Source organism: Trichosurus vulpecula, chromosome 9, assembly GCF_011100635.1.
Source record: "Trichosurus vulpecula isolate mTriVul1 chromosome 9, mTriVul1.pri, whole genome shotgun sequence".
NCBI lineage: Eukaryota > Metazoa > Chordata > Mammalia > Diprotodontia > Phalangeridae > Trichosurus > Trichosurus vulpecula.
Window position 1 is genome coordinate 60668424 of NC_050581.1, and position 24496 is coordinate 60692919.

The following is a 24496-nucleotide window of genomic DNA, read 5'->3' on the forward strand; positions in this document are numbered from 1 at the left end:
TGTTCCACCCAAACCTCCTCAAACTCAACATTCCCTCTCCAGTCTGTTTGCACAAGTACCTTTGCTAGGCAAAGAATATGTCTCCCACCCCTCACCTCTATCTCTTAGGATCCCTGGCTTCCTTCGAGTCTCAACTCAAATGCTCCATCCTGTAAGTATTCTTTCCTGTTTCTTCTAATTGTTAAAGCTCTCTTCCTCCTCCTCAAATTATCATGCATACATTTATCTGCAAACATGTTGAATCTTGCATCACCCACCCTAAATGAAAGCTCTGGAGGAGGCCAGGTGGGAGGGGGTAGGGAGAGACTAGTTTTTGTCTTGTCTTTGTATCCTCAGGACCTAGAACAGAGACTAGCACATAGTTGGTACTTAATAAATCTATATTGGATTAGAATGGAACTATGTGTTGGTTCTAAACACAAGCATTATTTCCATATATTCAGTCACAAATCCTGCTGGTCCGACCTTGCCTGCCCCTCACCCCTATAAGAGTTTCTCTCACACACACACACGTACGCTAATCCCAGCTGAACCTAGGCCATACTGGACATACAATGACTCCCTTCAAACAAAAGCATCAATCAGATGGGATGCATATGGGAGCAAGGCAGATTCACTATTTCTTACCTACCTTCTTTACCTATCACTGTGGTATAATATAATAAAAAGGGCCCTGGCTCTGAGGTCAAAGGACCTGGCTTCAAATACCACCTCTGAGGCTTACTACCTAGATGACTGTAGGCAAGTCTTTTAACACCCCCTCCTGGGCCTCAGTTTACTCTTATGTAAAAAAGGTGGTAGTAGATTGGATTGTATCTCATCTCTGTTGCAGCTCTAGAGCTATGACCCTAAGCAGACATATTAGGACAGCACTGATTGATTCAGATTTTTTTTTCTAAATTTAATACTCGGACTGAACATTCCTTAAGGTTCAGACTTCAAGTTATATAAAACAAATTAATTTTCTATTATCTACTCAGTGTTGGATACAAAATGGGCACCAAATAAATGATTGATCAATTTTAAGCAGTTGAAACTTTGTAAACTGCATTTTGATGAAACAAAAATACCAACTTGGATACGTCTTAACCTATATTTATATGTAGTTTAATTAATTCTTACTTACCTGGAAAGCCTGGAATTGTATTGCAAAATAAATCTATCCCCAATTCCTAGAAAACTCATTGTTCTCTATATTCCTAAATAATATACCTTCCTAAGAAATGTTTTTTTTAATTCTACTGATTGTTTCAACAAGACAGTTCTTCCATACCCAAGAGGAGTTTAAGTTAACAAAAAGCCTTTATAGTTCTTGTGATCAAGGCCAGGTCTATATAAACACAGCTGAATGGGACCAGGGCCAAACTATCCAGTTTAGTTCCCCCAGGAGCTACCTTAATATGACTTGGATAGAGAAACTCTGACCATACCAGAAGCCCAGTGAATGTTTCAATGAACAAAGGTAAATAAGTAGAGATACTTTGGGGAAAACTCACCTCTGTATAAACTTCTAACAAATCGGATCAAATTTGCCAGGTGTTAATAGTGCTGTCAGTCCTAACACTTTCAGAAACTTTTATGAATGATATACTCTGTATTCATATTGTTCACAGACATTCGAATGCACAAACATTTATTTGCCGACTCCTATGTGCAAGGCATTAATGTCTTCAACTGAGTTCACTTTTAATTACCCTCCATTATTTGCTGTACTTTTCATTGGTACTCTCTTGAAAATGATGTTTATTGGATAGCTATCTTCTGCAATTTAGCAAGACTATCAATATCGTAATCAAAAGGGATTGTTATAAAGGAATACATATTCACTAGTAATAGTCACATACACAAGAAAATATCTTACCATTTATATAAAAACAAAATTTATTAGCTATAAAATCCTTCTCATAACAAAAGATAAACAATAAGCACTTACGTCAAACCTCAATTAGCCAAGAAACAAAGCCAATGACTAATTCTAAAGTAAACATACTACAGGTTATAATTTATCTCTTTTTTCCCCCTAAATAAATACACCCTAACCAGAGCACAGTTTACCTTAATATACAAACTGGTTTCTATGGCAGCCACTTGTTAGAAATAACTTAAGCTTGATTATACATTGACACACCAAAAGCAGTGTGTCCATCTATCTCTTCCTTTCCACAACTACTAAAAGCTATAGCTACTCAGTCAACTGAGGAAGAAGACAAATGAGGACAGGACCTATTGTTTGGTGTTTTAACTTTAGTGCCCAAAGTTCTGTTCAGAAATCCATTATGCTGAACTATTTGTAACTCAGCTATGATTATAATACCAACAATTTAAAAATTCACTATTCTGAGTTAATACGATAAACATTGATTAAGCATCTGTTAGGAGAAGAGCACTATGTCAGATTTTAGAGGTGATAAAAAGATAAAACACAGCCACTACCCTCAAGAAACTTATAGCCTAATGAGGGGGATGTATTGTATGTGCAAATAACCACATTATAAAATAAAACATGTTAAGTACATAGGAGATGAAGAAATAATTATTAAATATTCTTTAAGAAAGGCCAGTGGTCACTAAATGCTGCTTCACACAAATACACATGAAGAAATTTGTTGAGTATACATGTGTGGATGTAGGTACCATGCTAGAGACCCTTTATTAGCTATATAGAAGTACTGCATAGAATAGAATCTCTGCCCACAAGAAGCTTGCCACCTAAGTTAAACTGTAAAATAATTTTAAAAGTCAGTAGCATAGCTACTGAGAGACCAACACAGATCTCTAAAAAGGGAAGGGGAAAATACTTCATATTGCAAAATAGCAAAGCTTCTAAATGGAATATGGAAAGAGTATTCACATTTGGCAAGAGCACCTGTCATCACCCTGAGGAGGGCAGACCAGGATAGGGAATGTAAATTGGAGTTCCTCCGGCAACAGCAAAATTACTTCACCAAGCAACAGGTGTTAACAGAATAAATAACTGTTAGGCAACAAGTCTTCAAATAATACTAGTTCTCTGCATAAATTTATTTCATTACAGTCAGCTCCTAATAGTGAGCAGATTGGAATATTTATGCAGCAGTTAATACCATCTCCCACCTTGTCCTTTCTGTTTGGTTTTCGGTCACAAGGAAAACATGTTTTCAAACAGCTCCCACAGGAAGGCTTAGGTGCTCCTACTATCATTTTAAATGCGTTGTTAGATTGCCACCTTAGTCCAGCCCATCTGAGGTCACTAAATGTCACTAGCACTTTTCTCAAGTCTAGGGTATGCGAAAACCAGAGGTTCTGTTATATTCTAGCTAGAAAGTTGGAAAGACTTTGGCATAGTGTAATAAACTCTAGTTCTGGAGTCAAAAGAAAAACCTGAATTTGAATGCCACTTCTAGTATTTACTACCTGCATAACCCTGAATAAATCACTCTAAGCTTCAGTTGAAATAAAAGTAGTTGAAAATAAAGTAACTGGAACAAATAGTTCCTTCCAACTCTTGATCCTATTATAGACTATGTCTATTCTATGTTCCTCCTACAAGTCAAGGGACTCAAATTATATTTTTGGTCTTATATGTACCAAAAAATTCATTCTAGCCCTTTTTTGGTAGCAAAAAAAATGGAAACAAAGGAGTACCCATTGATTGGGGAATGACCAAATAGACTGTGATACAAGAATGTAATATCACATCACTACAAGAAATTAATATAAAAAATTCAGAGACATGTGGAAATGTTCACATGAACCATTGCAATGGTGTAAGTAAAACCAGGAAAAAGATAAATAGAATGACTTCAACAAGAAGGAAGGCAGGAAGGAGAACACTATATAATTATAATGACCAAGTTTTTCTTGCCCCAGAAAAGGAATGAGAAAATACACCCCTCCTTTATTTGCAGGTGTTAGAGACTATGGATGTGGAACACTGGGTATACTGTGATATCAGGGTTGATGTGTTAGTTTTGCTGAACTTTCTCTCTAACCTTTGTTATAAAGAATGACTTTCTGATTGAGGGAGGAAGGCTATGTTTGGAAATGAAAGTGATATAAAAATGAAAGGTATCAGTAAAAATTAAAGAAAAATCACAGGTCCAAATTTTTTGAAAATGGAAAAGGCATAACTATCAAATTAATGCTTCAGATAATAAGTATCAACTGGGTATGATAAATACCATCTTTACTTTCTAGGGTTGGCAGAAGGATCAATTCAATTTAACAAATACTTATTAAGTATCCTTTTGGAGATCCTCCAGGAGAAAAAAAAACTGCAACACTCGAGTTAAAGAGAGCATGGTAACACTCAGCCAATCCAGAGGTTGAAAGTAGTAAAGGCTGTAGAGATAGATAGATAGATAGATAGATAGATAGGTAGATAGATAGATAGATAGATATCAAAGAGTGAGGAATATAGTAGATATATATATATATATATATATATATATATATATATATATATATATATATATATATATATATATCAAAGAGGAAGTACGACATATCAACACATCCATCAGAGCTATCCTGCCCGATGAAGAGTACAGTGGCTGAATCATCTGCCCCACCCAATCTGACAGTAGCCCAATAGCCAAGTGACCTGGCTTATTCAGTCCAGCAGTGGCCAACCTTGGCAAGGAGTCAGCCTGTGGAGTACCTCAGTTACTCAACCATCAACAACATGAGACCCCACAGCAAACTTCAGGAGGACTCTCCTGATAAAGAACAATCAATGAGTTCCTATTCTTCCAGAGTTACGAACTGCCTTGGCTTTCCTACACTAATGCCCAACTACCATATTACTTTAAGGTCATGCCCACTCTTCCCCCTCCCCACATACTCTGTGTATATTTATGAAAGAAAGTACCCCAGGTTTTGATGGAGAACTATTTTGTAATTATTTTCTTTGATATGTTGTTTCAGTAAATACCTTTTCTAAAAAACTAATTGAGTTTAAAGGCTGATTGTAAAGGGGAATCACAGAAATGGGGGTTTATGAGGTACAACATTAGGAGGATAACCACCCGTAGGATGACCTTAGAATTCCCTCTGGGGACCAAATATGCCAGTGCCAATGAGTTGGTGGGGGGGGGAAGTACATAAGTATATACAAGCTAGACACAAAATAGATACAAAGTAATTTTCTAGAACATTATGAGTAAAAGGAATCAAGAAAGGTTTCACATAGAAGGTGACACTTGAGCTTAACAAATCTTACTTTGGATATGTCAGTGTAACCTAGAAATTAATCATTTTACTATAATGGTGTACTTCACAAGGATAAAACTGGCCCAGCCTGGACTACCCATGAAATATCTGGAGCCTTAGGAAAGCAATCTCTTTCACCCTGAAAAATCAGCTTCTTCCAAATACTTTCTCAACACAGTCTAACTTGGAGATAGATACCTGTTGTACCCGTAATTCTTATTTATCTCTTTATTAAGACAACAAACTTTGGGAACCATCTGTTTGCCTTCACTCTTTTAACCTTGCCTACAGTCTGTTTAAAATATCAAATAATGCTTTCCTCAAATGATCTGTGATTTCTTCAGCACAGCAAACTTCTCTCTATCAGTGCAAATCACAACTAGTCTGTTGTGGCTCATTCGTTTTCAGTGTGTCCAACGCTTTGTGATCCATCTGAGGTTTTCTTGGCAGAGATACTAAAGTGCTTTGCCATTTCCTTCTCCAGCTCATTTTACAGATGAAGAAACTGATACAAACAGGATTAAGTGACTTGCCCAGGGTCACATAGCTAGTAACAGAGTCATGATTTTAACCCAGGTCTTCCAGACTCCCAACTTCCACCCTGCCTCTCAGTTCTAATTGCCACCATTAAAGTAATCTTCCTTTATGAAGAACTATAATTCCTCAAGTCTTTTCCAAATTTCCAAATCTAAACTTCCTGGGTCTTACATTCAAGGTTCTTGATACTTTTACCTTCTTTCTATCTCTCAACCTCTTCTACCTTTGTATCACTGTAGTAGTTGTCATTCATGCATTTTTCATACTCTCTTTATATCCTACTGCCCATAAGAAAAAGAGCGGTTTGTATTTCTTCATATTATAAATTTCTTGAATGAGTAAAAACCTCATTAGTAATAAAACACATGTTATTCATTGAGATATGTCAACTTGAAATTTGCAATGATTTTGTCATGGTCCAAGTAACTTTTATTAATAAAGTTTTTTTAAATAGGGCCATAAGGTTCATGGGCTAAAAGGGAAGCTCAAAGATCTTGTCAACTCCACTTACTTTAAAGATATCCAGAATGTAACTGAGCATGACTTATGAAGGTAGTAAGTGCTAGAGCCAGAATTTAAAATCAGATATTCTAATTTGGAGTTGAATATAACAAGAAATATAACTGGGTTCAACACAGGTTACAAAAAAATCTTCATGAGTACAAAATATGGCAAAAACAGCTAGTAGTGTATCTGAAAAAGATTTGAGGGCTTCAATAGAGTCAATACCATGATACAGCACCCAACAAAGCTAAAGTGACTTTAAGGGACCAGGGAGATGATAGTTCATTTCCCAGTGTTCTGTCCTGGGCAGTACTTAGTTCTGGAAAGACATTAAGAACCTGGAGGGTATCCAGAGAAGACTGACCAGGATGATAAAGGGTCTTGAGATAAAGCCAGGGGAGGGGGTCTGCTGCTCTCTTTATGTATTTATCTGAAAGTCCACCATGTGGAAGAAGGATCAGTCTTGTTTGGCTTGGCTGTGGAGAGCAGAACTAGGAACAATGGGTGGAAGTTACAGAGAGGCAGATTTTGGCTCAATATGAAGAAAAACTTCCTAATAATTAAACCTGTCCAAGAGTGGACTGGGCTGCCTTTGGAGGTAGCGGGGTCCTGCTCAGATGAAATCTTCAAACTAAGGCTGAACAATCAACCATTTGTCAGGTATGTTTTAGAGAAGATGATTGTTCAAGTTATCAGTTGGACTAGATGGCCTAAGACTGGGGTGGCATTGAGGCCACATGTGGCCTTCTGGGTCCTCATATGCACCCCTTTGACTGAATTCAAACTTCACAGAACAAATTCCCTTAATAAAAGGATTTGTTCTGTAAAACTTGGACTCAGGCAAAGGCCCCACTTGAAGAGCTAGAGGGCCACACGGGGCCTTGAGGCCACAGGTTTCACACCCCTGGCCTAAGACATGCCATCTGAATGTGAGATTTTGTGAAGTCTTGATTATCCACTCCACTAGAGAAAAGTCATAGCACAAAATTATGTAAAATGTTTCTATTTGGCCCTAAAAGACACTTTTATGCATTGCCCAAGGTATTAAAATGAGTCTGCATTTCCTGAACATATATTGTCTAATCAATGGGAGGGAGACTAGGAGGAAGAAGTGTGGGATATTCAATGATTGGTGACAGAGTCGTATAGTGGGAAAGGTCCTGGTCTGAAGTCAGAGGACCTGGGTTTGAATCTTGACTCTAATCTAGTCCAAATCCATTATCTTTTGATCTTGTATGAGGTGATTGAAAACACAGAGATATACACAAAGCCAAATTAGTTCACATATGAAATCCCACATGGTGGGACTTTGGAGTCAGAAGACCTGAGTTCAAATCCCACCTCTGATACTACTGATATGACTTTGAGCATATCATTTAATTTCCCAGAGCCTCAATTTCCTAGTCGTAAAATGACAGTATTGGACAGGATGGCTTCTAAGGAATCCTCTAGTTCTAAATATATGATCATGAGCACTAATAATCTACAAAATAAATACATCTACCACCAGCACACAGACACAAATTATTCTATGACCTGTATAGCTCAGTCCTGCCTGAAGATTATTCTCCTAGACTTTTGAGAGCCATAGAAATCTTAAGAAAATATCCTCCAAGTGTGGATAGAAACCAAAGTTTATGATCTTATCCAAACTGAAACTGAAGCTTATGATCTATCTTTTTGCTTTTGTTCTTTAAATACCTCATTTTCTTATGACTGATACTGAACTGAAGGGAAGAACACAAGTAGTATATTTAAAATTATTGGTTGATTTCTCATGAACTGTCAACTCTTACTCTGAGTCCTATATACTATAATCCTGGCTTTACAACTAGAATCCACATGGCAAGAAAATAAGCCACATAGGTAGCTTTTAATTCTTAGTTATGCTTCAAGGAAAAGTTAACCTTAATTTAGTAGAGCAATGTGATTACATATATGAAGCCACAAACAAAAATACATCAGCTTATACTTCCCCAGGGGAGGAGAGTCTAGAGTCAGAGATCTATTCCCAAAAGGAAATTGATGCTGAGAGAGAAAGAGAGAAAGAGAGACAGAGAGAGAGAAAGAGAGAGAGAGAGAGAGAAAGAGAGAGAGAGAGAGAGAGAGAGAGAGAGAGAGAGAGAGAGAGTGAGAGAGTGAGAGAGAGAGAGAGAGAGAGAGAGAAAGAGAGAGAGGGAGGGAGACAGAGAGACAGAGAGAGAGACAGAGACAGTGACAGTCAAGTCACTGGAATGAGATCTGAATGGCTGATCAATTCTGGAAGGCTCAGTGCCAAACTACCACAAGAAAGTCGCCATAAGAGAACAGAATACAGGGTGGGCTTTTTGGGGGTGGGGGGTAGAGAAGGAAGTAAAGGAAAATTTCCATTAACCAGAAAACCAGCCCGGGGCTCTTGACAGAAGGAAGTATATTGCCCAATGTGAACTGAAATTAAGGAACAAGTGTCTTTCATAGAGGCAACTATTATAGATCCAAATACCATTTCTGCCACTCCCTACTTCCATGACCATGGAAAAGTCACTTAGTCTTTCTCAGCTTCAGTTTCATCATCTATAAAGCTAGGAAATAATTAGATGAACCTTCTAGTTCTAAATCCTGTGTGCATAAGATCCCAGACTGCCCTTATATGTAGGCAGAGTACATGACACTTCACCAATACGGTTTCAAGGAGCTGAAGAGACATATACCCACGCCCATTTCTCTACCCATTTCATTATTGCCTGAGATTCTATAGTAGATGAATTTCTTTAGCTTAAGACTTTATCTTTTGGTTAAATACAAATACCACAGAAAGATGTATACCTCAGAGTAAGTTTGTCAGTTCCCTTCCTCTGACTGGGTTTTTAATTGGCAATTATAACAGTAACAACCATATTTATATTGTGCATTAAGGTTTGCCAAGTACTTTAAACAGTATGTGAAAGAAGTGACTGAAAGTAAAGTAGAGGATGGTGAAGAAAACGCAGAAACAGGAAGCTGTGGATCCTGTAGACTAGCTTGGACTCTTTCCTAACTTTGCACAGACTACATCCATCTTGTTCACCATGTGATCTACCTATTCAGGAAGCATTTGTGAGGGCCTCCTTTGCACAAAGCACTGCACTGGATACTAGAAGGGATGGAAAAAAATGAAAAGAAACAAACTTTTAAGGACCTTGCAATTCATTTGGATAGAGAAGATATACACAAATGTAGCAACTAGGAAACAAAACCTCTTGCATAATATAATCCAATCTGCTTACAAGACAGTGAATGAATGCAAAGTAAGAAATAGATATTAATAAAATGTTAGCACCCAGGAATGCATGAAAGTCAATCTCTAGCTTCCAGAAATTCATTTCCAGTAAATTCCCAATATAAGGCTCAATAAAATGCCAAAAGCCACACAGAATATGGCACACATCACTGGAATCTGACCTGGTCCCACACTAGTCCCAATTCCCCTGCTGGTGCTACTATTTCCCGCAAGTTCCAAATGATGAGCCAGACTTATCCGTATAGAACCAAGTGGAAAGTGTGTTATTAACTTAATATTCTAAATTTTCTCCCCAAAGAAGCACTGTGTATTACCATGCCTCAATGATCAGTTATTATTGTCTATAATAATATTGCTTTATATTTCATATGTTTTCACAAAGCACTTTCACATCCATTAACTAATATAATATTCATAATAATCTGGGTGAGATGAGGCACGTATTCTCACCATTTATAGATAAGAAAACAGAAGCTCAGAGGAAGTGGATTGTGCAGTGGAAAGATTCCTACTTCCACTATACCACACTGCTTAGTTTAGTACATATAGTATTTTGTGGGTCCTACAGATATTTTCTGGTCTATAAATCCATGAACAATATTTACTCTTCTTATTGGCCAAAGATTTGTCCAAAGGCTGGGTGAAGCCTTTGAAAAATCAAAATATACCTTAACTCAATTTGCCAAGGATTTTGTTTACGCCAGTCCACGTTAATCTCAGTTATTATAGTGTTGGACAGGCATTCTAATATCCTCAACAAATGCAGTAGAATTGCATCTGTTTTCTTCATTTTGATGCCTCTTGTTTTTACATCACATGTCTCCAAATACACCATCTACTTTTGTAATAAAGATTGTTAAAGGAGAAAGAAAAGTGGTTTCTCAAAACCAATACATGACTAAGTCTGACTATATATGCAATATTCTACACCCATATTGCCCCACTTCTGCAATTTAGGAAAGGATATACTGGGCCTGTTTTCTAAGGGTCTGAATAATGTATTTATCTACCATAACTTAACAAGCAGCATTTTCTTTCTCTAATTCATCTCCTTTTCAAAGTCAAATTATCTGGACCCTAGCTCATATTTAACATAAAAATCATTTTTAAGCCAGTTAAATCCTTTGACCACCTTTGTCCCACCTCAGTTTTGCTTCAATTAGCTTCTCACATGTTCTACTCTCTACTCTTTCCCCAGTTGCTAGGCAGACCATCTTCACTGCCCTCTAGCTTCCACCATCCCTTCATCACAAACAATTAAACATTGAGAAATTAATAAGGCAAGAGAAGACCCAGTAACACAACACAATCTATAAACACATCTGGTCTCTAGAGTCTCCAACAAGTCCTTACTACATAAAAACTAAGTAACAGAAACAGCCACAGAAAGATGAAGATTAGATTTTCTCTTATTCTGGAAATTTAATTCTTTATAACAATTATGCTTTCCCTTATTCACATTTTACGTGGCACAGTGGATAAAGTGCAGGACCTAGAATCAAGACCCAAGTTCACATTTGGCCTCAGGCACTTACTAACTGTGTGACCCTGAGCAAGTCACCTAACCTATATCTGCCTAAACTGTAAAATGGGGATAATATCATCTACCTCATAGAGTATCTGTAGTTGTTTTATTTTCATGTCCAAATTCTCTACCCCTTTCCTATACATTGAGAGGGCATGAAAAATGATACCCATTATACACAGACATACAAAACATTTCCACATTAGCCATGGCAGGGGGGCGGGGAGTGGGGGAGCAAGAGAAATATAGGGGAAAAATATGCTTCAGTCTGAACTCTGAGTCCATCATCTCTCTATCTGGAGGCAGATAGCATTTTACAACATGAGTCCTTTGGAGCTGTGGTGGATCACTGTATTGCTCAGAGTCACTAAGTCTTTCATAGCTGATAATCTTTACAACAATGCTGTTACTGTATAGATGTTCTCCTGGTTCTGCTCACTTCACTTACTGAGGCATCCTCTCAGTTTCTGATTCTTTGCCACCACAAAAAGAGCTGCTATAAATATTTTTTGTACATAGAGGTCCTTTTCCTTTTCCTTCAGTTTCTTTGGGGTATAGAGCTAGTAGTGGCATTCCTGGGTAAAAGAGTTTTATAGTTATAGCCCTCTTGGAATGGTTCCAAATTGCTCACCAGAATAGTTGGACTAGTTCACAGCTGCACCAACAGTGTATTAGTGTGCTACAAGGTTGTTGTAAGGATCAAATGAGATAATATTTGTAAAGGACTGAGCACACTGACACATGGTAGGTACTTAATAAATGCTTATTCCCTCCCCACTCCCACTTCAAATTCTTTATATATAAACCCAAGTGGAAAGCTGAGTCCTGATTCCATCATCACTGGAAAAAAATTGAAGTTGGGTTCCTGCTAGGTAAAAAATAAACAAAAAACCAGGCTTCCATTCTGTATAAGATGCCTCTTCTCCCTTTAATCCAATAGGTTACCTTCATACTTTGAGTATAGCAATAGCCATCTTCTTCAAGAATGAAGGACAACAACAATAAGCAATAGCCTACAGGGAAATAAAATTTTACTTGCCACAAAGACAAACAGAAAAGTGAACAGGTGTGTCAACAATCCAGCTAGCAGCTTCTGTGGGGGTGTAAGATCCACCAACAACCAGCACCCAGAAAGCTGCCAACACAGGTCCTTTCGATCTGCTTTACTTAAGGAAAGCAATGTTAAGGGGTTAACAATCTTACTTTAAGCCAGCATACAAATAACATCCACCTAGTTCAGGGGAAAAAACCAGCACCCTGAATTACAGACCAAATACAATTCGCCATTTTCAACATCTGGGTGTACAGCCGGGGAGCTCATAAGAAAGGCTGGCCCAGAGTCACACGCCACTCCTGCTGTGGCTCGGAGCTCGGAGCCAGAATGCTAACTTATGCGCTTATATAGCCTATTCAGGGCAGGAGGGCCCTGACTTCACCCAGGCTGGGTGTGGAGAAGTTCCCCACCCCCAATATCACATCAGATACAAATCAATGGCTTCCAACTGTACAAAAACATCCCACTTTATCTGCCCCATTCAAACAAAGGCCAGAACCATTAACGGTCAACAGCAAAAAGTTCCAACTTAATTACTATTACAACAGGTAACAAGAAATATTCATTTACTGAATTGAAAACAACATTTTATCTAATGCCTCTACTATACTACTCAATAACCACAGAGCAGATTCACAAAAACCAAAGATGGAATATCTCAAGGAGCCAATGATCCTAGTCTATCACTCCTTTATCTAGACAAGCTTCACCTAAACTATTCTAGGCAGAAGGGCATAAATCTTATTGCGTTTTGTTTTTGATCTCTTGAAAAGCTTCCTTTTATAATCCATTTCAGTGTTCACCATGAGATTTTGGTTCATGTCTACTCTAAATCCCTCCCGCTATAAATTTCAGGGCTTCCAGGTTTTCCCCAGTTCTGTATGCTGGTACCAACACCTTGTTACCTCAGTGAATCTATACTCTGTCAAAGTGGGTCCTCCTCCAACAGAACAGATCACAATGTACCAGCACCTTCTCATCCTGCGCAATTCTTGCCCATGCTTTTCTGACAATTTCTCCGGAGATCTATGATAGTCCTGGAGGTTTTTCCTCTCTAAGTCTTTTTATGTTTTGTAGGTTCCAGTATAGCAGTGTCTTACTATGTGTTTGGCCCACTTCTTTTCCAATTACATATTACCTGATTGATATTCCTTACCCATGCTTGTGACAAATCAATCTTTCTAAAACAGCGATTTCATCAAATAAATTCCCATTCAAAAATCTACAATGATTTCTCTCTGCCTATGAGACCAAATCCTAACTCCTTATTCTATCATTAAGGGCCCTCATAATTTGGTACTATATCACTTGTCTAACCCTACTTCCCATTACTCCTCAATAGAAAACCACTGCTCCAATCAGCTCAATATCCCCAGTCTGACTCCCTGCTCTTTTCTACTTTCAAACTAGTGTCCCTTCTGGCTCCACTTCCATAGTAAATGCTTCTTGATACCACGAGTCCTAAACATTTGCAAGGATAGCCAGAATGACACCCACCAAGTTCAATTTGACATTTTGCATCTTCACCAACTCCTTGCTGGCACCACTGCTTTTCCAAGTTTCAAATGATGATTCATGGCTTATAGCCCCACATTACCCGTACCCCTCCCTTCCAACTTGCTCACCCAGAACACCTTGCAAGTTTATAATGCCACATATATAGTAAGCATACAGAAATAATCCCATACAATCTTCAACAATATAGGAAGAGTTATTTCATTACAGTGTACACATACACTCCTACAGACCTACTATAAATTATCACAAGCAAATTTGCTTACCAGGTATTTCCAGGTAATCAAAATTAAAAGGTTTGTTGTTAGTCTGTTTGGACCGACTACCATTCAATATTCACTGAGGGATAGACAGGTTTTTAAAAACTGACACACACACTGGTGTATTTTCTGTGTTTGTGAAAGACTGTTAAAAGATTTAGCTATCCCTCAGCCTTCTCTTCCTCTAGCTAAGTAATCTCAATCCCTTTAATATAATAACACAAAACTACCTTGGCTTTATGTAGTCTTCCTAATTTGCTAATTAATATCAAATCTATTCAATAGCCTTCTCTGAGTTACTAAATTAAAACAAAAATGGGTATATCACAGGTGGGACTCACTGGTCATTATTTTTCCTCCTCTCAGGCAGTCTGAGCAACACTTCTTGAGACCACTCTCCTTCCAAACTCTTTACCATCACAGTAAAAATATTCAACATAGTATCTATTTCACTGTGGGAAGTCCCATTAACCTTCAGGGTGACTCTCAAAGGCCTTTAATCTGCAGCTCTGGAACAGGGAAACGGCCTCTAAAAGAGGCTTATCCCAAGCTGGAGAACACTGGTGATTCAAAGGCCCTAAACATCCCATATTGTGGCAGAAAACGCTGAAGCAGTTTGGTTCAAATTACCCAGGTCAGCGCCACAAAATCATTCCACAACCCAACAACCTAAATTGTGAAACATATTATTCATTCACCAATATCGACTACTTCCTTCACATAATGAACTCTTGGACAACTGAACAATCTAGTAGGACAGATGAAACCACCCAAAGAAGTAACAATAACGTAAAGTCACAGCGGCTGTTTAGAGCCTCTCTAGGATGTCAAAGTATCAGGTATGGACACCTCACAATTCGTCTGTGCCATTCGGGGCTCTGTGAACACTTTGGCAATAGCCAGGTACCACCGCCACCTCCTACCGGCACCCATTTGGAACACATCAACAGGTGAACATGCAAGGAGAATGGGCACCAAAAAAGGCCTAATTGCCATAGTATCTACACAAGCATTTTTAATGGGTAGTTGTTTTTTATAAATGACTTCAACTTCTAAGGATTAGTTCAGCACAGCACAAATAGGAGTTCCTTGCCAGTAGATATTGTTTCATTCATTGTATTTGTATCCTTAGTGCCTAACACAGTGCCCATTATTTACTTTCATTTCCCTCCCCAAAGACAGTGGCTCCATTATGCTGAGTTTTGCTGTTACAAAACATTATCAATACAACTGAGATATTTAGGCTTACTTCAACATGTTTCATTTATTTTGTACAAATAAGCTAAAATTTTGCAATTCAATGTTAAGTAACCATATTAGAGGTAACAATGTATCACCATAATGTCTCCTTTATGCTCAAACCAATGACTGACAGGTTCCAGAGTCAGTCCCGGATGGCTATGGTTGTTTCCAGGCCTTACCACTAGCACAAATACAGAGAGGATGAGCAGAGCCCCTCAGGGATAGTGCTCACACTCAAAGATCAGGGACACTCACTCAATGCTTCAAGATAACTACAGTTTCACAAACATGGTACCCCCTCCTCCAACACAAACTAAGATCACAAAGTCTCACTTCTGGGCAGCAATAGCATTCACACCCTGGTTACAGTGGGTACTGATTCCTCAGCTCTGGCCACTATTCTCCTTCTTAAGCTGTACTTTATCACACCCAATAATTCATCCTCCTTTGCTCACTCTTTGAACAGCAACCAGAATTCAAACCTCTCTTGCTTACATGTCAATAATCCTTTAAGCCACAGATCCACCCTCAGTGTTTCACAACAATTACACAAACAAAAAATAGGTAATTGTCCAAAATACATTAAATAGCTATTCCTACCATAATTGGTGCAGGTTCTATTTAAGGCTTTCCATAACTTAGAAATTGATTGAAAAAAGAATTTTCTACATCAAAGCTTTCACTTACTTATGTGACTTCTTTTTTGAAACAATTTTATTTGATATTTGTATTTTTATATCACCTAAATTTCGTCCTGTATCTCTCCTCCCCCTCAAAGAGTCAGATCATATACATTAACAAAGGATATTTTTAAGAAAAAGAAAAAATAAAAAAACAATATGTTTTAGAAATCTGAAAATATATGCAATGTTCCACACCTGTGGAATGTGCTCACCTCCGCAGAGTAGCGAGAGAGGTTTCTTCTCATATTTCTTCACTGGAGTTATGATTATTCTTTGTAATCGTGTAACATTCACTTTTGATTGTTGTGTAGTTTTTGTTCTTTGCACTTACATTGTTGTAGTCATGGGTATATTATTTTCTTGGCTCTACTTACTTCACTCTGCATCAGTACATCTATAGCTTTTGTGTTTCTCTGCATCCATTATATTTATTATTTCTTCCAGCACAGTAACATTCCATTATACCAACATACCATAGTGTCCTTAGCCATTGTCCTAGTTGGTAAGCATGTAATTTGTTTCTAGTTCTTTGCTACCCTTAAAAGGTGCCAATATTTTGGCATCTATAGGAACTTTTTTTTAAATCACTGACTTCCTTGAGGTATAAACTTAGAAGAGGAATCTCTGTGTCAAGGGGTATGGACATTTTGGTCACTTTATCTGCATCATTCTAAATTGCTTTCCAAAGTGGCTATGTTAATTCAAAGCTTGAACAACAACGCACTAGTGTACCCATCTTCCCACAATCCCTCCAACACTGACTATTTCCATCTTTTGTCATATTCTGACTGCTTACAAGGCCCAAATTTATCTCAGGTTCGAAACCATATGAGCAACTATTTAGTGCATTGATAGACAAAGGCTTACCTAACTTAAAACAAAAGTAATCAGTCACTGGTAGAGACAGCACTCAGCACAGACCATTTGTGAAGTTTGGGGAAGCGAGCACAGAAGACAAGAGCACAGGTTTCAAGTTGGCAATGGGTAGGAAGATCTCCTTCTATGTCATCTTCCAACTCCACATGGCATCATGACCTGAAAATTTCAGGTCTAGAATAGATTAATTAGTTCAAAATACAAAAAGTTACTATTCTCCTACATTAGAAGACTGAGACCATGGAACAGATATGAAAATATCTTCAGCCTGTGATCTCATACTCCTGATGGACACCGACGCCTGTGTTTAATACCTCTGGCTACCTCAGTTGCAGGATTTCATCATAATGTGCATGTCCAAAATGCCTTAAAAACAGTCTCAGTAGAGCTACTAGTAGCTCTCATCACCTTCAGTTGACAAACAGCTCTGAACATAATTGACAGAACCAGCCAGAACTTGGATTGTGCTGGTAGAGTTTTCAAGAAAGCAGAATCATTACCATGCCACATTATGGCAACAGTCAGGAGAGTTAACGAGTAAAACCCAAAGGTCCTGAATATGGAGTATCTTATTGTGGTCAGTCACATCACAGTGAGTTGTTTGGCTACTTTGGAGCCACATAGAATCAAAACAATAAAAATATTCATTGAAAAGGTCTTACTTGCTAGCCACTGTGGAGGTAAGTACAAAGGCATATAAGACAATGGTCCCTGCCCTGAAAGACTAATTTAGCTCAGGAGATTAAACAAAGGCATGTAGGACAATAGTTACTACCCTCAGAGACCCTATAATTTTATTGGGGAGACATGAGCATACACATGAGCAGTTAACTAGCAAGCATTAAAAAGAATCTTAAATTCAAAGTTGGAAGGGACTTTGGAGGTCATCTAATCAAACTTCCCACCAAAAGCAGGAATCTTTTCTGGAAGAGATAGTCCTCCAGACTCTGCTTAAATATTTCTAATGAATCCCTGTCCCAAAAAGCAGCCCACTCTTTTTTAAATTTGACACTCCAAATATTAAGAAATGCATGCTTATATTGAATTGAAATCTGCCTCCCTCGCATTTCTATTCATTTATCCTCATTCTGCTTTTTGAAGTCACAGAAAATAAATCAAATTTCTTTTTCATGGGACAGCCCTTCAAATAGTTCAGAATAGCTATTGTGTCCACTTAACCCTCTTTTCTTTTCCAGGCTAAACATCTCTACTTTCTCCAATCATTCCATATATGCCATGGTTTCCAGAATTTTATCACCATCCTCATTGCCTTTCTTGGGGAATATTTTAATCTGTCAACATCATTCCTAAAATGTGGTGCCCGTAACTGAACATAAACTCCACATGTGGCCTAACCAGTGCCCTTGTCACAGGGATTATACTGTAAAGTATAAACCAATACAAGGCATATCAAAAGCAGCACATGATTAATTGTTAAGTAGAGCAAACAATAAGTTCTATAGGAATTCAGAGAAAGAAGAGATTCCTGTGGGTTGAGGGAGTCAGAAAAGCCTGCATAGTGAAGGTAAGGTTTACATAATGTCTTAAAGGACAGATAAGACTTGGATAAAGGAAGAATAATCAAAAGGATGTTCCACACTATGAAAATAATGTAGGTAATGTGTAAAGTCAACAACTAAAAAGACAAGCTTTGGGACAGCGAATAGACAATAAAAGCAAAGCAAAGAATTCCTATAGAAGAGTTCTGGGTAATAAAATTAGAAAGGTAGTTTGGGACTAGACTGAATCCAAGGTTAAGAAACTTTGGCTTCATCCTCTAGTAAGTATGGAGCTATTAAAGGTTGAGCAAGGAAATTTCACTATTAATGTAGCATCTTATTTTATTATGTAATAAACAACCAAGACTAGTTATAAGCAAGATAGGCAGCTATGTAGGATTTAAAAATATGTTTTTAAATATATTTTGATAAATGCACATTTTAGTGCCAAAAATTAGTTTCCATGGCATATTGGTATTTATTTTGTGATAAGTTAAGTCACATATTATAGTGCAGATTCAAATCTTCCAGTGAAAACGGTGAACAGGGGGCATACTTTTAAAATGCAGGGGAGCTTAACTTTCAAACCTTACCTAAAACAAACAAATAGCTTGTCTCTGATTAGATATTCAGGAAGAATTAGAGAAAGACTAGAATATTATAAGCCTATTGTAGCTTTTCTTTAAAAAAAATTCCTTGTCATATGAGATGGCTTTCTGGGAAGGGAAAGTGGCTAGGTAGGGAGTCCAGGGGAAATTTAGATTAGATAAATACAAATTATATCAATAAAATTTTTTTAAAATGAAGCCTCTTTTTTTCATCTAAGCATACACAGCCAGAAGGATGAATCAGGATGGCAGAAGTTATATGGAAGGAAGAGTCAACAAGGTTTTATGACTGATTTAATTAAGGTGGGATAGAAAAAGAAAGTAATCTTGCATCATTCATCTAAAACTGATGCACCAACAATGATATTACTTTCCATTAGTTTTTGTAGTAAATTAGCTATTGTTTGCATTTGACTACTGCTACTCCAAAGTTATTTGGAGTGGAATTGTGTTGTGTAGCATAACACAGAAAGTTGCTTTTAGGGTATACCTAACATTCATATACTTAACATTATCACAGTACGGCTTAGAGCTGGAAGGGACCCTAGAGACCATACAATCCAAAGTCTTCATTTTATAAATGGGGAAACAGACTCAAAGAAATTTTTTTATGGCTCTATTTTTTTCTTTTTTGGAGGGGGGAAGGCAATTGGGTTTAAGTGACTTGCCCAAGGTCACACAGCTAGTAAGTGTCAGTTGTCTGAGGCCTGATTTGAATTCAGGTCCTCCTGACTCCAGGGCCTGTGCTCTATTCACTGCACCACCTAGCTGCCCCCAAAGAAGTTTTTAACGATCTGCCCATGGTTACACACCTAGTGGCAGAGGTGGGATCTGAAACCAGATCTTCCTGACTCCACGACCAACAAGTTAGCCACTACGTTATCTGCTTGTCCTTTATCTATATCAAGATTAAATACAACAATTGAAGTTTAAGAGAAGTTTTGTTTTATTCTCCATTCCAAAAGTGTTTTCCATGATATTTAAGTAACATATTAAAATGGCCATTTTCTTAAAAGATAGCTGCTTTAATTTGTATATAGATCTATAGTTTTATATCTATAAATTTGTATATTTGATCTATATTTGTATTATTATATACAAATGTGACTTCATTAACAATCTAATAATCTTTTGTGATATAGGGTTCTTATACAGAGGTTTGCAACCAGACTAAAGACAAAACAAGAGGTACAGAAATAATGTGACAACAGGAGCAACTGAATTGCTGACCATGTTGGAGACCCCTACCCAGACCTCTGGGGTGCTGGGGTGCAGCGGCATCCATCCCACCTGAGCTTCTGGAAGGTGGGGATTTGCTAGAGACCCCTACCCAGACCTCTAGGGTGCTAGGGTATGGCGGCATCCATCCCACCTGAGCTCCTGCAGAGCCAGAGCTATTGTTAGAGACCCGTACCCAGACCTGGGGTGCTGGGGTACAGTGTCATTCATCCCACGTGAACTCCTGTGGAGCAAGGCTATTGTTAGAGATCCTTACCTGGACTGTGGGGTTCTGGGATACGATAAGATCTATCCACCCTGAGCTCCTGGGAAAGCTGTACGTAAGATTTTTCTAACCTCGCCCCCATCTGAACTCCTGAGGGAGCTGAGCTTTGTAAAATTTGCACACACCCCCCCATGAAAACCTGCAGCAAACTGTTATTATTATAAGATCCTTTCCATCTGAATACCTTGGGAAGCTAGGTTATTGTAAACCCACCACTTCCTCAACATCTGAACTTCAACCCTCATCCCCATCCGAACTCTGGAGGAGTTGTAAAATTTCCTCCTTCCCCTACTCTTGGATGAGAGTTGCTAAACTTTAGTTAAGGACCAAAGAAAACTGAAATTTAAGCAAGACTTTCTCATTAATCTAAGAGGATTTAAGAAAGTTTCTTCCTGACAGTCCAGTGATGAGAATCAGTTTTATCATGCTTTGATTACTACTGAGGCAACCTGTTTCCATCTCTGGTAGCATAATCACTATAGGCATAGGCAGCTTTGTGTAATTAAAGTAGTATCCCTCAACACAATTACTGTAGGAGAATAAGACTAATTTGAATCATCCAGGATTTTTTTGTCACTGTTGTCCTTAACAAAAATAAAAGGAAACAAGGTGCACTATAAAGTTCTTCTCTACTCAAACCTTGTCATTTAGATGTCAGTAATTCTCCTCTGTAAACAAAGAATCCCCAGTTATTAAGGGGGAAATACACTGAAATCAAAGCAAAATCCTCATCAATGAAAGACCAAGCTTAAAATGAAAAAGAAAAAAAAACCTTAATGTGTTATGTAATCTCTAGAAATAGCCAAGGCCCAGTTTGGGGACTGGGTTAATGGGGATTTAATAATCCTGTGGGAGAGAGCAGAGTAGAGAGGGGGAGGGGGGAAGTTCCCATCTGCCAGCAGAAGGGGAGACAGGATCAAGAGTAGCAAAACAACACTTCAGTATACGTAAAACACATGGAAAAACTAAGTCTAAAATTCTCCAATGGAGCACTCCACTGAGAGGTTCCATGAAGGAATAAAGAATGGAAATTTCATACCACCAATCACTTATCTGCTCTTTGTTCTGAAGACAGAGTAAGTCAGAAAGTCTTTACTATCAGTGGTCATCAATGAATGCTATCAATGAATTTTCCAAATTTTAGTTCTAAAATAAGACCAGGTACAAGTGACTTGATTTTTGCAACCAGATATATAACCTCCTAAAACCAAATACTATGTCCTAGATCATTTCAAGCACATTTTACATCCTAATATCTGCACCCACCACAGCAAAGGTCACTGGTGAAATTACAAGGATCCTCATACCCTGAGTTGTTCTGAAGAGAGGGAGGATAAAATGGACCTTCCTACCCTCTTTCCAGGAAGGACAGAGAGTAACTTTCATAACAACTGATCAAATCGTACAAGGGAGTAATCTAGACTGCAATCTTACAAAAGGAAGAGGAAGTGAGAAGAGACATGGAGTATAATCCCAGAAAAACAATGGTAGGAAGGGAGGGGAAATCGTAGATTCCTAGCTAGGACAGACCTTGGAGGTCAACTAGTACAACCTCCTCATTTTACAAATGAGGAAACCAAGGCCCAGAGATTAAGTTACTTGCCCAAGGCCACATATGTAGATAGCTGGATTTGAAACATTTCTTTTGACTTAAACTCTAGTGCTCTTTCCACTGGGCCATACGGCCCCCTCACTGGTAGTAACAGCTGTATTGTAAAAAAGGTAAACCTCAGGGTAATAGCTGCTGTAAGTTTTTTCTATTTCTTGAGGAAGCGAGGGGAGGAAGAAAGCAGAAACACAAGATGGAGGCAAGAATGATGCAGAATGAGCCTTGTCAATTTTTTAGTCACTCCAGGACCCAACATAAACCATCAACCACTGGCAGGGCATAGAAAGATGCTGCTATATGGTTAGCCAACAACAATATAGCATAGGGAAGCTTGAAATGGGCAGGAAACTTGACAATAACTAACAACTGTCCTCCATAAGAATCTAAAAAGAAACAGGAAAGGAAAAAACAACCTTCTAACTCTCCAGGAGTGAAGCTACAGGAATGAAAATTACCACTCCACTAGAATTACTGTAGCCTTTTTCGTTTCTTTGGGGTCGTCTGTTGTTTTGTTTGTTTTTTAAATGGGGAGAAGGGGGCTACACAGCACAAGGGTCATGAAGGCCTGAGTTTGAATCCCACCTCTGAATTTACTAGTTGTGTGACCATGGACAAGCCATTTAACTTGAGTCTGTTTTCCCGTCAGTAACAAAAGGATAACATGACCTGTAGTGCCTACCACACAGGACTGTTATGAAGGTTAAATGAAATAAATTATGTAACATGCTTTGCAAACTTTGAAGTAGTATGTAAATTTCAGTTAAGATAATAACTACCATAACCTGGCTCCCTAAGAGTTTGGGAGGCCACTCTATAGCAACCCTACTCCCCAAGAGTTGGGGAAGGAGGAAATTTTACAACTCCTCCAGAGTTCGGATGGGGGTGGGGGTTGAAGTTCAGATGTTGAGGAAGTGGTGGGTTTACAATAACCTAGCTTCCCAAGGTATTCAGATGGAAAGGATCTTATAATAATAACAGTTTGCTGCAGGTGTTCATGGGGGGCGGGGCGCAAATTTTACAAAGCTCAGCTCCCTCAGGAGTTCAGATGGGGGCGAGGTTAGAAAAATCTTACGTACAGCTTCCCCAGGAGCTCAGGGTGGATAGATCTTATCGTATCCCAGAACCCCACAGTCCAGGTAAGGATCTCTAACAATAGCCTCGCTCCACAGGAGCTCAGGTGGGATGAATGACACCGTACCCCAGCACCCCAGGTCTGGGTACGGGTCTCTAACAATAGCTCCGGCTCCACAGGAGCTCAGGTGGGATGGATGCCGCCGTACCCCAGCACCCCAGAGGTATGGGTAGGGGTCTCCAAAAATAGCCCCGTCCCCCAAGAGCTCAGGTGAGATGGATGCCGCCGTACCCTAGTACCCCAGAGGTCTGAGTAGGGGTCTCTAACAATAGCCCCGCCCTCCAGGAGCTCAGGTAGGATGGGTGCCGCCGTACCCCAGCACCCCGTGGGTCCGAGTAGGGGGCTAACAGCCCAGCCCTGCGAAGTTTGGAGGGGGCAGGGAGATAAGTGGGGGTGCCGGCCTCACTCACCCCGCACACAGAGCAGAGACATGGTCCGGCAGAGGCGCGGCCGGAGCCGCCGCTCCCCGCTTCTCCTCCGCCTCAGCAGGTGCAGCTGCCTCTCGGGCTACCGCTCGCCTTCGGTTCCCCGGCTCCCGCTCCGGCCGCTCCTCATGGCTCCCGCCCCGAGCGGGCGGCGCCGGCTGCTCCCCGAGATCCGCCCCCCCCCGCCTGGTCCCGCGCCTCAAGAGCTGAGTGGACTCCGGGCGGCCGCGACCACCGGCTGGAGGCACAGGGGTAGGGGCAGCGGCAGGGGCGGGGGCAGCCGCCGCGGCGCCATCTCGGAGGGAGGAGGGAGCAGCGGAGCGCGCTCTCTCCCTCACCTCGACACTCCCCCTTTCCCCTCCCCCTTTTCCTCTTCCCTCCTCCCGGCTGAGCTCCGGATCCCCGGCGGAGTCCCAGCCCCGCCACCACGCCCCGTCCCGCCCTGTCCTTAACCAATCAGCGCCAGAGAGACGCCCTGGCCCCGCCCCCTAGGCGGCCGGACTGGCAGGGCAGGGGCGGGGTCTTGAGCTTGCTCTCCTTGTAGGTGTGGCTTCGGCAAAGAACAAGCCCAGATACAAACACACACGCACACATACGCACACATACACACGCACATACTCTCTCTTCCCTAGAAGCACACTAGCCTCCAACCTTCTCTAGGATAGGGACGTAGTTCAAAAGCAAAGAGGGGTGGAGTCTTCCCCTCACCTGGAGGAGGAGGAGCGTGGCAGTCCATTGCTCCGCCCACTTAGGGGCGGAGCTTCTAAGTCTCCCTCCCATCTTGGGCTGGGTCTCTACCTTTAGAAAGAATCTCGGCTTGTAGCCTTTCTGTTCCGGCGGGCGGGGTTTGTTCTCTCTACAGGTGCATCTCCTTAAAGTTCCTAGGTTCCTTGGCACTAAGGAATAACGGAAGATAAGACGGCCCATCCCCCTTAAGAACAAACTTCAGGATAACCCTCTCAGGGTGTTGTTCAGTCGCTTGGGCCGGATCCGACTCTGTGACCCCATTTGAAGTTTTCTTGGCAGAGATATTGATGTTTTTGCATTTCCTTCTCCAGATCATTTGACAGATGA

At 39.8% G+C, this 24496-nt stretch overlaps 1 protein-coding gene across 5 annotated transcripts in view; it reads right to left on the reverse strand.

Moving 5' to 3' along the window:
- Positions 1-23503, reverse strand: part of UNC13B (unc-13 homolog B) — a 331346-nt gene extending 307843 nt beyond the window's left edge. For all 5 annotated transcript variants that reach the window (XM_036737948.1, XM_036737946.1, XM_036737947.1 and 2 more), the window contains exon 1: positions 23408-23503. In XM_036737948.1, coding sequence (XP_036593843.1) covers positions 23408-23429 — 22 coding nt within the window. In that variant the 5' untranslated portion in view covers positions 23430-23503. The remainder of the gene's footprint in view (positions 1-23407) is intronic.
- Between the last annotated feature and the right edge of the window lie 993 nt (positions 23504-24496).